General features: G+C 38.1%; 2 protein-coding genes across 3 annotated transcripts in view; one reads left to right on the top strand and one right to left on the bottom strand.

Moving 5' to 3' along the window:
• Window positions 1-3,395, bottom strand: part of drc12 (dynein regulatory complex subunit 12 homolog) — a 31,440-nt gene extending 28,045 nt beyond the window's left edge. Inside the window, exon 1 of the mRNA XM_069894670.1 lies at window positions 3,234-3,395. Coding sequence (XP_069750771.1) covers window positions 3,234-3,380 — 147 coding nt within the window. The 5' untranslated portion in view covers window positions 3,381-3,395. The remainder of the gene's footprint in view (window positions 1-3,233) is intronic.
• cbl (Cbl proto-oncogene, E3 ubiquitin protein ligase) overlaps window positions 1-13,400 on the top strand; it is a 197,167-nt gene that overhangs the window by 2,472 nt on the left and 181,295 nt on the right. For both annotated transcript variants that reach the window (XM_069894666.1, XM_069894665.1), the window contains exon 2: window positions 3,711-3,875. In XM_069894666.1, coding sequence (XP_069750767.1) covers window positions 3,720-3,875 — 156 coding nt within the window. In that variant the 5' untranslated portion in view covers window positions 3,711-3,719. The remainder of the gene's footprint in view (window positions 1-3,710; window positions 3,876-13,400) is intronic.

Below are 13,400 nucleotides of genomic sequence, written 5' to 3'. Positions count from 1 at the left end.
GCCCAGGAGGAATTTAGCATAGATGACGTTCCTCGGGGTCCAATACTACTTCTGTGGGAGCTCCATTGTGGCTGAGTAAGTAGTGCAGTCTCTTATCATCTTGAAGACTCAGTGGCCGACTTGAGCAAAGAGTAGATCTCGATTGTCTTCCTCACTCTGCATGTCGTTGGGTCTCAGGAAAGCGTTGAGGCAGTGCAGCCATTGATCGAATTTGATGAAGGCCTCCGGATCTTTAGGGTCGGTGACCAGTTTATCTGCCCGTATTGCCTGGTCCATGGCCCAAAAATATAAGGTGATTATATCGTAGCACTGTCAATCAACCACATTAGACAGAGAGTTGTGATTAATAGGCTTTGATAACCTTAAGACATCAACACATCTCACATGTTGCTGGCTTGGTTCCAAGGCAGGCAATGAGGGAGAAGTTTGGGCGTAATAGCCTTTCTGGGGATTTCTGGGAGGGAGGTGTCACAGGTTCAGGGGGCGGGCCAGCTTATAGAGTAAATACACACTTACCCCGGTAATCTTTTCACCGTTCTATGCTCCTTTGCTTTAAAAATGTTGAAATATTCTGCTTCCATTTCCTTCTAAGGTAAATACTTCCAGACACATGATCACCTGAGAGAAATTTCATTTTATCTCTGCCTTAAATGGTATAACCCTTATTTTAAAATGGTGATAAACCATTCTAGATTCTCCCACAAAATTATATCAATTTTCACTCAGTAACAATGTGCTTCAGACCAGCCCTTTTCTCTTCTTCTAAATTTACGTGGATTCAAACCTAGTCTATCTACCCTTTCCTCTCACAAGCATTGGTTGAGTAAACCTCAGAACTGCATCCAAAACATTAAAAGCCTACTCTTAAATATTGGGACTATTACTGTAAGATGTTCTCCAATTACGGTCTCATATGGCCAAATATCAAGTTGGCACCTTTATTTATCATTCATACCATGCTCACACGGTGAAGATGAGATATTGTTTCTCCAGGGCCATAGAGCATATTTACATAAATATAAGTTAGAAGTTAAACACATGGAAATATTAAAATATTAAGACATATACTGTAATAGACAGTACATTATTTACATATGTTCTGGGAATTCAGCAGCCTGATGGCTTAGGGGAAAAAACTATTCCCCAATCTGAACGTAAGGCCCGAGAGCTACAGTACCTCCTACCAGATGGTAGAAGAGAGAACAGTTTTTGTGAGGGATATGTGAAGTCTTTCACAATGTTTATTGCCTTTCGCCTGCATCGAGTGGTGTAGATGTCCTTCATGGTAGGATGAAGTTCCCCAATGATCTTTTCCGCTGACTTTACTATCCTCTGCAGGTCTAGTGGTCCGAGGTGGTACAGCTTCCAACCCAGGGATGGGGTGATGCAGTTGCACGGGATGCTCTCAATACATCCTCTGTAAAATGTAGTGAGGATGGAGGGTGGGAGATGAACTTTCCTCAGCCTTCGCAGGAAGTTGAGGCGCTGCTGGGCTTTCTTGGGTATGGAGCTGGTGTTAAGGGAGCAGGTGAGATTCTCCGCCAGGTGCACCCCAAGGAACTTGATACTCTTGACAACCTCAAAGGTCAAGACATCAATGCGCAGGGAAGCGTGGTCACCCCAGATCCTCCTGAAGTCGACAACTATTTTGTTTTATTAATGTTCAGATACAGATTGTTGGCTCTGCACCTCACCTCTGTACGCTGACTCTCATTCTTACTAATAAGGCGTGTCATGTCATCAGTGAACTTGATGATGTGGTTCGAGTTGTGTTTGGCTGTACAATCGTGGGTCAGCAAAGTGAACAGCAGTGGACGAAGCAGGTAGTTCTGGGGGGCCCCCTATGCTCAGAGTGATGGTCTTGGAAATGCTGTTACCGATCCGGACTGCCTGAGGTTTCCTTGACAGGAAGTTGAGAATCCAATTGCAGAGGGAGGTGTTTGGAGCCAATTGGTTTAACTTCCTTATCAGGTACTGTGGTATGATTGTGTTGAATGCTGAACTGGTCAAATAAACAGCATTTGAACATATGAGACCTTATTTTCCAGGTGGGTGAGAGCATCATCCGTTGGATCTGTATGCAAACTGCAGGAGGTCCAGTATCAGACCCATGCCTTTTATAAATGATGCAATAACCCCATTTTTGTTGTTAATTCACTTCATATTGCTTCATAATATTCTGCTAACCATCCTTTTTTTAAAAAATTACTGTATTACATGTCAGCTTCTTACCTGGATTGCCTAGATCTGTGCAATATTTCATCATTTTCCTTCCAAGAATAGCAAATTTCACATGTTTACACGTTATTCTCCATTGGCTCGGTCTTTTCCTATTCTTTACCTATTCTTAATCTATATTGCTGACGTTTTGGGCCTCAGCCTTTCTTCATGGAAAAATCAGAAAAGTTGATATTAATGCCATCTGGTTGGAGGGTGCCCAGTCAGAAGATGAGATGTTGTTCATCCAATTTACGGATGGTCTCACTCCGGCAGTGCCTGAGACCATGTACAGACATGCTGGCAAGGGAATGGAACAGGGAATTGAAATGAGTGGCCCCTGGGAGATCCAAGCAATTGAGGCGGCCAGAGGTGAGATGCTCAACAAAGCTATCTCCCAGTCTGGGTCCAGTCTCTCCAATCTCTGGCTTTCGTTAAATCCTACCTTCCCTTCCCCTGACTTTGGCATCTCTCCTTTCCCTGTCTCCATTTGCACAGACATGGTCAATGACACATCCAATTCACACCTTTTGTTGGTCTGGATGCCTCCCTCCATCTGTTTGAATTCGGAGACTTTCTGACCCATCCTGCCTTTTCTGATTTTTTCCCCCTTGAAGAAGGGTCAGACCTGAAAAAGACCACGCTGAGCTCCACCAGCATTGAACGACAATCTGCAGCCTATTGTGTTTCCCTTAACCTATTTCCTCCCAGTTTTAATCTTTTCTTTAATCGTGCACATTGCATTATTTTTCTGCTGCCTATTTATGACCATTGTGAGACGATGACTCATTTATTTTCATTATGCTTCGCTGAATGCAAATACATCCTCTTGCACTTCCTCTTCGGAAGCTGCCTGATGAAATTACACATTGGTGATTGTGTTATCCGCCTTTCCTGTTCCAGCCAATGTTGGAATACATGTCAAGTTCTATTCTACCATAGCCCTAATTTGTCCGTAACTTATTCACTGACAGTTTAGATTGTTACAAAGGGGAGGAGGGGGGAATTAACCTTACACTGAGATGTGTGACTGTTCTGCCACCGCTTCCTCTCCCCCAAGTAGCGACTTCTGTTCTGCTGTAAATAGCACCCCTGCCAGTGTTAAAAATGGCGCCAACAGAGGCGATGAAAAATCGGCCGGGGGGGGGGAGATTAACTCGCATGCGCAGTTCACCCTTCCCCTCGACTGTTGTCTCCTCGCGGTCCGCTTCCCCCTTCCTGTGCGTGACCTCCGACCCGAGCGGCGGCCGCGCGCGGAGGGCGGGACGAGCGGAGGGGGAAAGAGAAAAAAAACTCAGGCGAATTTAGTGGCGATTCCGTTTTTTTTTGAAGCCCAAATAAAATAATGCGCGTAGGACGGCGGAGAATGAGTGAGCGGCGCTTCTCATGAAGTGAAGTCGCCATCGAATCTTCCCGGTCATCGCTCCCTCTGATCTCCTCCGCTTAAAAAGTTGCAAGAAACCTCTTATTTCTCCCACTCGAATTTCCTCCAGTTGGCGTTGATGGCGGCGGCGGCGGCGCGGGGCAGCAACCTGAGGAAAGCCGGCGGCCTCATTGGGCTGGTGAAGGACGCCTTCCAGCCCCACCAGCACCAACACCAACAAGCGGGCGTCGTGGACAAGCGAGCGGTGGAGAAATGCTGGAAATTAATGGATAAGGTACGGGGTTTCTGGGGGAAAAGGGGCTGGGGGATCCGAGGGGGCTGGAGGGTGAAGAAGGGGGGGCTGGAGGGGGAGAAGGGTCTGGAGGGGGAAGAAGGGGGGTCTGGAGGGGGGGAGAAGGGGGGTCTGGAGGGGGGAGAAGGGGGGGGCTGGAGGGGGAGAAGGGGGGTCTGGAGGGGGGAGAAGGGGGGTCTGGAGGGGGGAGAAGGGGGGTCTGGAGGGGGGAGAAGGGGGGTCTGGAGGGGGGAGAAGGGGGGGTCTGGAGGGGGGGGTGGAGGGGGTGGGCTGGAGAGGGGGGGCTGGAGGGGGGGGTGGAGGGGGGGGGCTGGAGAGGGGGGGCTGGAGAAGGGGGGCTGGAGAAGGGGGGCTGGAGAAGGGGGGCTGGAGAAGGGGGGCTGGAGGTGGGGGGCTGGAGAGGGGGGGCTGGGGGTTCTTGGAGAGAGCAGGAGATCTGGAGCCTATGGGGAGAAAACAAGTCTAGATTTTCATAGTGGGAGCAGAGTGATTTGTGTGAGGGTGAAGAGATGGTGGATCATTTGGGGCAGGAGCGAAGTAATAGTTCTTGTGTGGGGGGTGGGTGTGGGTGGTGGCGTGTATTGGAGTTGGGGTCAGTGGAAAGAGGATGTGCCTGGGATCTTGGTAAGGAAGAGATGGAGTTTCAGGTCATTGGAACATAGTTTCTTGCTCCAATGCTCAAGTGAAAAATTTAAGGATGCTGAGAATAACGGGATGAAATGGAAAAGTCTAAACCAGTGGTTATCAACTTTTTTCCCCCCACTCATATACCACCTTAAGTAATCCCTTACTAAGCACATCTTTTGCCATAAATACACTGATTAGTATAGGATTATTTAAGGTGGCTTGTGAGTGGGGCGGAAAATTTGTTGAAAACCTCTCTATAGTTTACATGTACATACGACTGCTTTAGTTTACTCTGATTGATTCATTTTCATTCTGATCCTGCAGATGAATAACCTGATCAGGTCATTGGCCACTGTAACTTGCTCTCTGAGTAGATGAATGATGGAAGATGGGAATAGGGGAGTAGTTTACAGGAAAATTAGCAGGGAATTTGATTTGTAGTATTGCTCTGTGAGTCAGCATAGACAATTAACTGAAATAGGCTTCACTGTTGGTCAAAAAAGTAAAATTCATCTTTTTGTACTATACCTAATGCCATTATGTGAGTTAAATTGTGGATTTAAAATTGGCTTGAGTCATCTGCTCATGAAATTGATGATTTGTTTTCCGAGTTTGGGAAAGACAATTTGTCAAGTTATTAAGTTGCATGCTGCTTTATATTATGTTAGAAATTTACTTTTACCTGATTTATAAAAAGAGTTATCCTTTTTTTTGTGATTTAAGCATCTTTTTGTGTGTAGGCTTATAGGCTAATATATGAATTTGATAATGAAAAACTGGTAAATCAAATTATTGTTGAATGCAAGTAACTATTAATCCTGGCTGTCATTCCTTAGACTTTAGTGATTTCTGTGATGGCTAAGTGGGAAAAGCAAAGTAGATTATTAAATGGATGAATAATATTATTCTTCAAATCTGTTGCCTCATTGTAGCAAAGGGTCTTTCTCTCTTTTGCCTCAAAAAAACCTTGAAAATCTCAGAGATTTGTGACTGATCAAAATTCCCAGTTATTGTAATACAATATTTTACAAATTTCCAATGTATAACCTTGAGTAAAACATCTCCAGATTTTCAACTCAAAATTTAATAAAAGTGCTGTGTTTCATTGACTGAAAAACAATGTGTCCTGATTATTGTCCATATTCACCTTTCATTCATGCCTTTTCAAGTTTCTACTTTCACACTCTCTTGAGCTCATCCAAATCTTTGCCTGTGTCTTACCCTACATTATGTCCATTTCACCATCTTGTCACCATGGTGATTTTGCCAATGCCTTACCCTTTCTTATTTCTGTAACCTTCAGCTCCGAGCCTACAATGTCATTTCAATTCTGTTCTCTTCTTTAAACTTGATCTTAATTACTTCAAGATTGGCAGTCATGGGGGCATGCTACATGATGACATGGGGTTAGACAGTGAATCCCTTCTCTCTGAAAAAGTTTTAATAAAAGAGTTAATAAAGGTTGAAGTAGTTTTTAAAAATAAAAAGGAAAAAGTTGTTGGAAGATCTAGTAAACAGTATATGATGTCACCAAAGAAAGACAAAGCAGCTGTAACTTCACAAGAAATTGAAAAAGAGACAGATAAAGAGGAGAGGCCTACCTTGAAGAAGGATCCTGGAGCTATCTGGAAGGGAGGAGTCTGTGGAAAAAGCATGGAGCTGGGTAGAGCTTGGACACTGCTGTACAAGGTCTCCCCCAACAATGACCACTGCCACGGGAGAAAGTGACTGCACATGTGTGAGGAGTCACGCATGTACAGAGCACAAAAAAAATGGAGGCAGTTTTAATAAAAGCTCAAGAAACCTCCAGCTCCAGTGATCAGGATGAAGACCAAGATGAATGGGAATTACATCTAGAACAAGTAGCTATGGCTAAGAAGTCGGGGGAAAAAATGAAAGATTCATATATCTACAGCTGAAATGAAGAATACATGGGTAATTTTCAACAGACTTTGGTGCAATTAACAATAGAAGTTAAGTGTTATGAGAGTATAGTTGAAAATTAGAATTTTACAAAGAAGGTGGAAAGAATGATACTGCAAGTGGATAAGAAATTTGAAGTTGTGGAAGAAAAAATGAAATTAAATTTAAATTCAAAATGTTAAAGAACAGATGAAAAAAATTTAAGCTGAAACGGCTGCAACAAAAGATCAACTAACTAAAAAAAATTTACATTTTAGAAAATTTTAGTAGAAGAAATTATATAAAAATTGTTGGACTTAAAGAAGACAATGAAGGTCAAGATATGAAGAAGTTTTTGCAACATTGGATTCCACAATCTTTTGGGGTAACTGAATTTCAGGGGGACATTGAGATTGAAAGAGCGTTACAACTGAAGCCACAACCAGATCAAAACCCATGTCTGATATTGGTCAAATTGCTTCACTATGAAGTAAGAGAAAAGATCTTGGAACTGGTGGTGAAACAAGTGAAAGAAAGACGATCACCATTAATTTATAATGGAAATAAGATCTTTTACCTTTTTTTTTACAAATTTTGATTTTTTGAAAAAAAGAAAAGAATTCAATGTTGTTAAAAATGTGTTATGGAAGAAAGGTTACGCTTTTGTACCAAGATATCTGGCAGTATTGAAAGTCATTGTTCCAGAAGGGAAAAATAGATTTTTTACTGAATGCAATGAGGCAAAGGTGTTTGCAGATTCATTGCCTGAGAAAGAGAGGCAAGAAGTAAGTGATGTTTCAAATGAGAGATAATACAGAAAGATTATATCTGATAACATAGAGAGGGAAAGAGCAACTATTAAAAAAGATGTTTTTTTTGAGAGAGAATATTAGGAAAGTGTTTAACCTGAATGATCTATAAATGAGTAAAAATTTGTAATTGGCAAAGACTGAAGAGATCGAATACAACAAGAGACAGTACAGTAATTCGAGAGAATTAGTTGGGAATGAAGAACTAACTTCTACGGAGTCATGAGTTCTGGTGTGGTTTTGACCGCAACTCATATAGATCAGGGTTTTAAGAATGTATCATTAATAATGTATGCCTTTGGTGGTGGTGGGGTTTCAATCTTTTTCTGTTTTTCTTTTATTTTTCTCAATACACCTAACTCTATCAAAAATATGACAAAATATAATATTAGTGTTTTAAAAATGAGAGAGATGTGAGTGGAAAGATGGATGGTTAGTGGATTTAGTAAAGTGATCCGATGGCTGCAAAATTGAATTTTATAAGTATTAACATTAATGGGAAACAGAATCAAATAAAGCTTTTTCATATATATATGAAAAAGACAAAAATAAATATTACCTCTTTACAAGAAACACATTTGATAGAAAAATAACGCGGAAAATTAAAGAGATTTGACAGGAACTGCAATAGCATCTTCATATAATTTAAAAGTTAGAGGTATAGCAATATTGATAAATAAAAATATACCAGTGAAAACATTAGACATAATTGTAGATGAGGCAGGAAGATATGTTATGGTAAATTTTCAGATTTATTTGGAACAATGGACCTTAATGAATGTATATGCACCTAATGTAGATGATGGTAAATTTGTACGAGATATTTTTGTGCAATTATCAAATGCTAAGGGAAAAATCATATTGGGGAGATTTTAATTCTACTTTAGACCCTAAATTAAATAGATCAAGAGATAAAATGATGAAAAATAAATAGCAATAGATTTAATGAAAGACATGGGGTTAGTGGATATATGGAGAAGAATTCATCCAAATGAAAGAAATTATTCTTTTTAGTATTTTTGACATAAAACATATTCACAAATGTGTTTTTAATTTCTGCTCAATTTCAATTTAGTGTGCAAAAGGATCAAGCACGAGTTCGATCGAATCATTCTCCAAGAGAGGTTCTAGGTGGAGGTTAAATACAACATTACTGAAGAAAAAATAATTTTGTGACTTGATGAAAAGAAACTAATAATGATTCAGTAATAAGTTTACAATATGAGATTCTATGAAGGCATATTTATGATGTCAAATCATAAGTCATACTTCTAAAGTAAAGAAGGAATATATGAAAGATGAATCAGTTGGAAAAAGAAATATTGAAATTAGAAGAAAATACAAGTGCAAAAAAAGAATATATATGGGAATATATATGAAAAAAAGAATATTGTTAGAATAAAAAAAAATTAAGATTTAATACAATACAAACTTATAGAATGGAGAGATATAATGAGATCGTGACAAAACTATTACGAATTAAATGAAAGGGCTCATTAAGTACTAGCATGGCAATTAAAGGCAGAACAAGTTTTTAGAACAATGATTGCCACTAAGAAAAGTATTGGTCAAATTACCTATAAAACGCAGGAAATAAATGATAATATTAAGGAATTCTATACCAAACTTTATCAGTCAGAATCTTTGAAAGATGATGATAAAATAGAAGAGTATTTGTGACAAGTTAAATTACTTGTGTTAGATGAAGATGAAAAATTGGAATTATCTAATACTTTTTCTGAAATAGAAGTCTGAGACCTTGATGTGATTGCAGAATAATAAAATGCCAGGTGAAGATGGTTTTCCGCCAGAATTTTATATCGAGTTTAAGGAGGTTTTGGTACCTGTATTAGTGGGGGTATTAGACCAAATGAAAGAAGTACATGACCTATCACAATCTTTTAAAATAGCATTAATAACTGTAATTCCGAAGAAAGGGAAGGATCATTTACAACCTTCTTCATACAGACCTATATTATTGAATATGGATTATAAAATTATATCAAAATTATTAGCTAATCGGTTAGTTAAATTTTTAACCAAAATTAATAAATATGGATCAAACTGATTTTATTAAAAATAGAAGAGTGCCAGATAATATAGTTACATTTTTAAAGTTTGATAAATGTAGCACAAAATAGAAAGATACCAGCGGAAGCAGTTGTATTTAGATGGAGAGAAAGCATTTAGTAGATTGGAATGGGACTTTTTGTTTTTGTTTACAAATACTTTTGTAATTGGATAAAAGCATTGTATGATCAGCCAGAAGAAAAAGTGGTTACAAATTGACAAAAATCAAAACCATTTTTGTTAGAATGGTTGTCAAGACAAGGTTGTCCATTGTCATCTTTTTTTAAATTTGCATTAGCAATTAAGCCATTAGCAGAAATAATTAGAACTGATAAAGAAATTAAGGGATTTGAAATAGGTAATGAAGATCATAAAATTAGTTTGTTTACGGACGATGTTGTAGTATATTTAACAAGACCAGAAATATTGTTGAATATGAGATTAATAGAATATGGATTAGTATGGGTTATAAAGTTAATGTTGATAAAAGTGAGGTGATGTCTATGGTGGATATGGATTATTCACAATGTAAAAGATTGACAAAATTTAAGTGACAAAATGAAGCAATTAAATATTTAGGAATAAAAATTGATAGAAATATAAGTAATTTACTTAAGTTAAATTATTCATATCCACCATTAAAAAAAGATAGAAGATCTACTATTAAAAAAAGATAGAAGAAGATCTGAGAAGATGGAAAGATTTAGCAATAACCTTAATAGCATGGGTGAATTGTATTAAGATGAATATTTTTCCAAGAATACAATATCTAATTAAATCATTACCCATTTATGTACCAGAAATATTTTTTCAGAGTTTGAATAAAACTATACAAGAATTTATTTGGAAAGGTAAAATGCTAAGAATTGGTCTTGAAAAATTAACATGGAAATTTGATCAGGGAGGACTAAGATTACAGAATTAAAAAAAATTATTATAAAGCAGCTCAATTAAGATATTTGTCCTCCTGTTATCAAGTGGGTGAGAAAACAGCTAGGGTTCAGATTGAAATGAATAAAATTAGAGAAACTATCCCAGAACAAATTTTGTATAAATGGAATAGTGAATTGATTAAAGGAAAAATGGAAGTACAGGTACCAATTTTAAAACATATATTTAAAGTATGGAATGGATTCATATGGAGAGAGTGATTAAAAATGATCAATTGCCTAAAATGTTGTTAAAACAAAATCAACTTATTCCTTTCACTTTGAATAATTCTTTATTTGATAATTGGTATAGTATAGGTATACAGAGGATAAAATTTTGTTTTTTGGGTTTTTTAAAAAACTTTTGAGCAATTAAAAGATAAATATAATATACAAAATAATGCAACCTTTGCATATTACTAATTAAAATCATTTAAAAAAGAAATTAGGAACAGATTTGAGACTCCCAGAACAAAGCCAATTTGAAGGTATAATAACAGATACATTTAGTTTTAAGAAATTTATAATTAATATGTATATAAAATTACAGGAAACTAAAAGGAGAAAAGATTTATACAAGTCAAAATTACAAAGGGAGAATGATTTAAATATAGAAAACCAGGAAGAAATATGATCAAAATTGTGTCAACAGAGTGTTACAAATACAGTTGATGCGAGATATCAAATGGTTCAATATAATTTTCTTCATCAGTTATACTTTACTCCACATAAATTGAATGGATTTAATTCTAATTATCTGGATAATTAGAAGGAAATGGAGACTTTTTACATTCGGTATGGTCCTGTGAGAAAGTGGAATGATTTTGGAACTATTTGAGTGTATCATTAGGTCAAATTATGAAGATAAGGATACAAAAAGATCCAAGAATATTTTTACTTGGAAATGTATATGAAAATGATATAAAACTGAAATTGGATAAATATCAAGAAAAAATTTTAAATGTAGTAGTAGCAACTGCAAAGAAATGTATAGTGGTAAATGTAGAAAACTGAGAGTGTGGTGCAATTAGACAGGTGGCATATTGAAATGCAATAGAAAAAAAATTAAGTATAGTTTAAAGAATGGAATTGAAAATAACATTTTGGAGGCATATATGGATTTTATGAATAAAATTCCATCCACATCTTCCACCTTACCCACCCCTCTCAATTAGAAATTATAAAAAATAGTCAATTAATATTATATGTGTAGAAGTAGGTGTTTTTTTTTCTTTTGGGGTGAAGGGGGTTGGGGAAAATTTTTGTTTCATTTTGAATTACTTAGAAACATGGAAAAATAGGTGCAGGAGTAGGCCATTTGGCCCTTCAAGCCTACACTGCCATTCAATATGATCATGGCTAATCAGAACCCGGTTCCTGCCTTCTCCCCAATACCCCTTGATCCCCTTAGTCACAAGGGCCAAATCTAACCTACTCTTAAATATTGATAAGGAACTGACCTCAACTACTTCCTGTGGCAAAGAATTCCACAAGTCCATCATCCTCTGAGAGAAGAAATTTTTCCTCATCTCAGGCTTAAAAAATTTTATCCTTAAACTGGTTTTTCCCAGCATTGGAAACAATGTACCTGCATCTAGTCTGTCTAATCCTTAAGAATTTTATTTATTTTTATAAGATTTCCCCCCCCCCCCCCCCCCCCAATCTTCTAAATTCCAGAGAATACAAGCCTAGTCTATCTAACCTTTCTTCATATTCAAGTCCTTCCATCCCTGGTTTCATTCCAGTGAATCTTCTCTGCATTCCCTCCATGGCGAGGATGACCGTCCTCAGATAAGGAGACCAAAACTGCATGCAGTACTCCAGATGTGGTCTCACCAAGGCCCTGTACACCTGTAGCAGGATCTCTGTACTCCTGTACTCAAATCCTCTTGCTATGAACGGCAACATACAATTCGCCTTCATCACCGCCTGCTGCACCTGCACGCCCTCTTTTCATGACTGATGCACAGCAACACCCAAGTCTCTCTGCATCTCTCCTTTTCCTAAACAGATACCATTTATATAATAGTCCTATTTCCTGTTCTTAACTCCAAAGTGGATAAACTTGCATTTATCCACATTATATTGCATCTGCCACATCTTTGTCCACTCACCTAACTTGTCCAAATCACTCTGCACCCTCCTAGTGTCCTCAACACAGCCAACCCTGCTACCCAATTTTGTGTCATCTGCAAATTTTGAGATATTGGTTTCTATTCCCACATCTAAGTCATTGATATATATTGTAAACAACTGTGACCCCAGCACGGAGCCCTGGTACTCCACTAGTCACTGGCTGCCATTCCGAAAATAACCCATTTACACCTATTTTTTGCTTCCTGTCCATCAACCAATTCTCTATCCACCTTAATACCATACCTCCTATACCATGCTTTTTAAGTTTGTACGCTAGTCTTCTGTGCGGAACCTTATCAAATGCCTTACTAAAGTTCAGATATACCACATCCACTGATTTCCCCCCCCATCCACTCTATTGGTTACATCCTCAAAAAACTATTAGGTTTGTCAGACATGATTTTCCCTTCACAAAACCATGCTCTGTCCAATGATACCACTATTCTCCAATTGTACTGCGATTGCATTTTTAATAACTGATTCTAGCACCTTCCCTATGACTGATGTCAGGCTAACTGGTCTGTAGTTTCCCAGTTTCTCTCTCCCTCCCTTCTTAAAGAGTGGGCCACCCTCCAATCCTCAGGAACTAATACAGTATCTAAGGAGATTTGGAAAATTATCACTAATGCATTCACTATTTCCTGGGCTGTTTAGCCCTGGGGATTTATCCGCCTTTAATTCCTGCAATTTAACTAATACAACCTCTCGACTTACAATTCATTTCCTTTATACCCTTCCTCACATTAGGTCCCCTATCCTCAACAATTTCCTGAAGATTAGTTATGTCCTCCTTGGTGAAGACAGAACTAAAGTAGTCATTCAGACAGTCTGCCATACCTTTGTTCCCCATGATTAACTCACCCGTTTCTGTCCACAACAGACTTGCATTTGTCTTAACCAACCTCTTTCTCTTAACGTATCTATAAAAACTCTTACAATCATTTTTTTATGTTCCCTGCCACCTTTCTTTCATAATCTCTTTTACCTTTCCGAATTAATCCTTTTGTCCTCTTCTGCAGAACTCTGAATTTCTC

The sequence above is a fragment of the Narcine bancroftii genome, chromosome 8 (genome assembly GCF_036971445.1).
Source record: "Narcine bancroftii isolate sNarBan1 chromosome 8, sNarBan1.hap1, whole genome shotgun sequence".
NCBI lineage: Eukaryota > Metazoa > Chordata > Chondrichthyes > Torpediniformes > Narcinidae > Narcine > Narcine bancroftii.
This window is presented reverse-complemented; position numbering and strand designations above follow the sequence as displayed.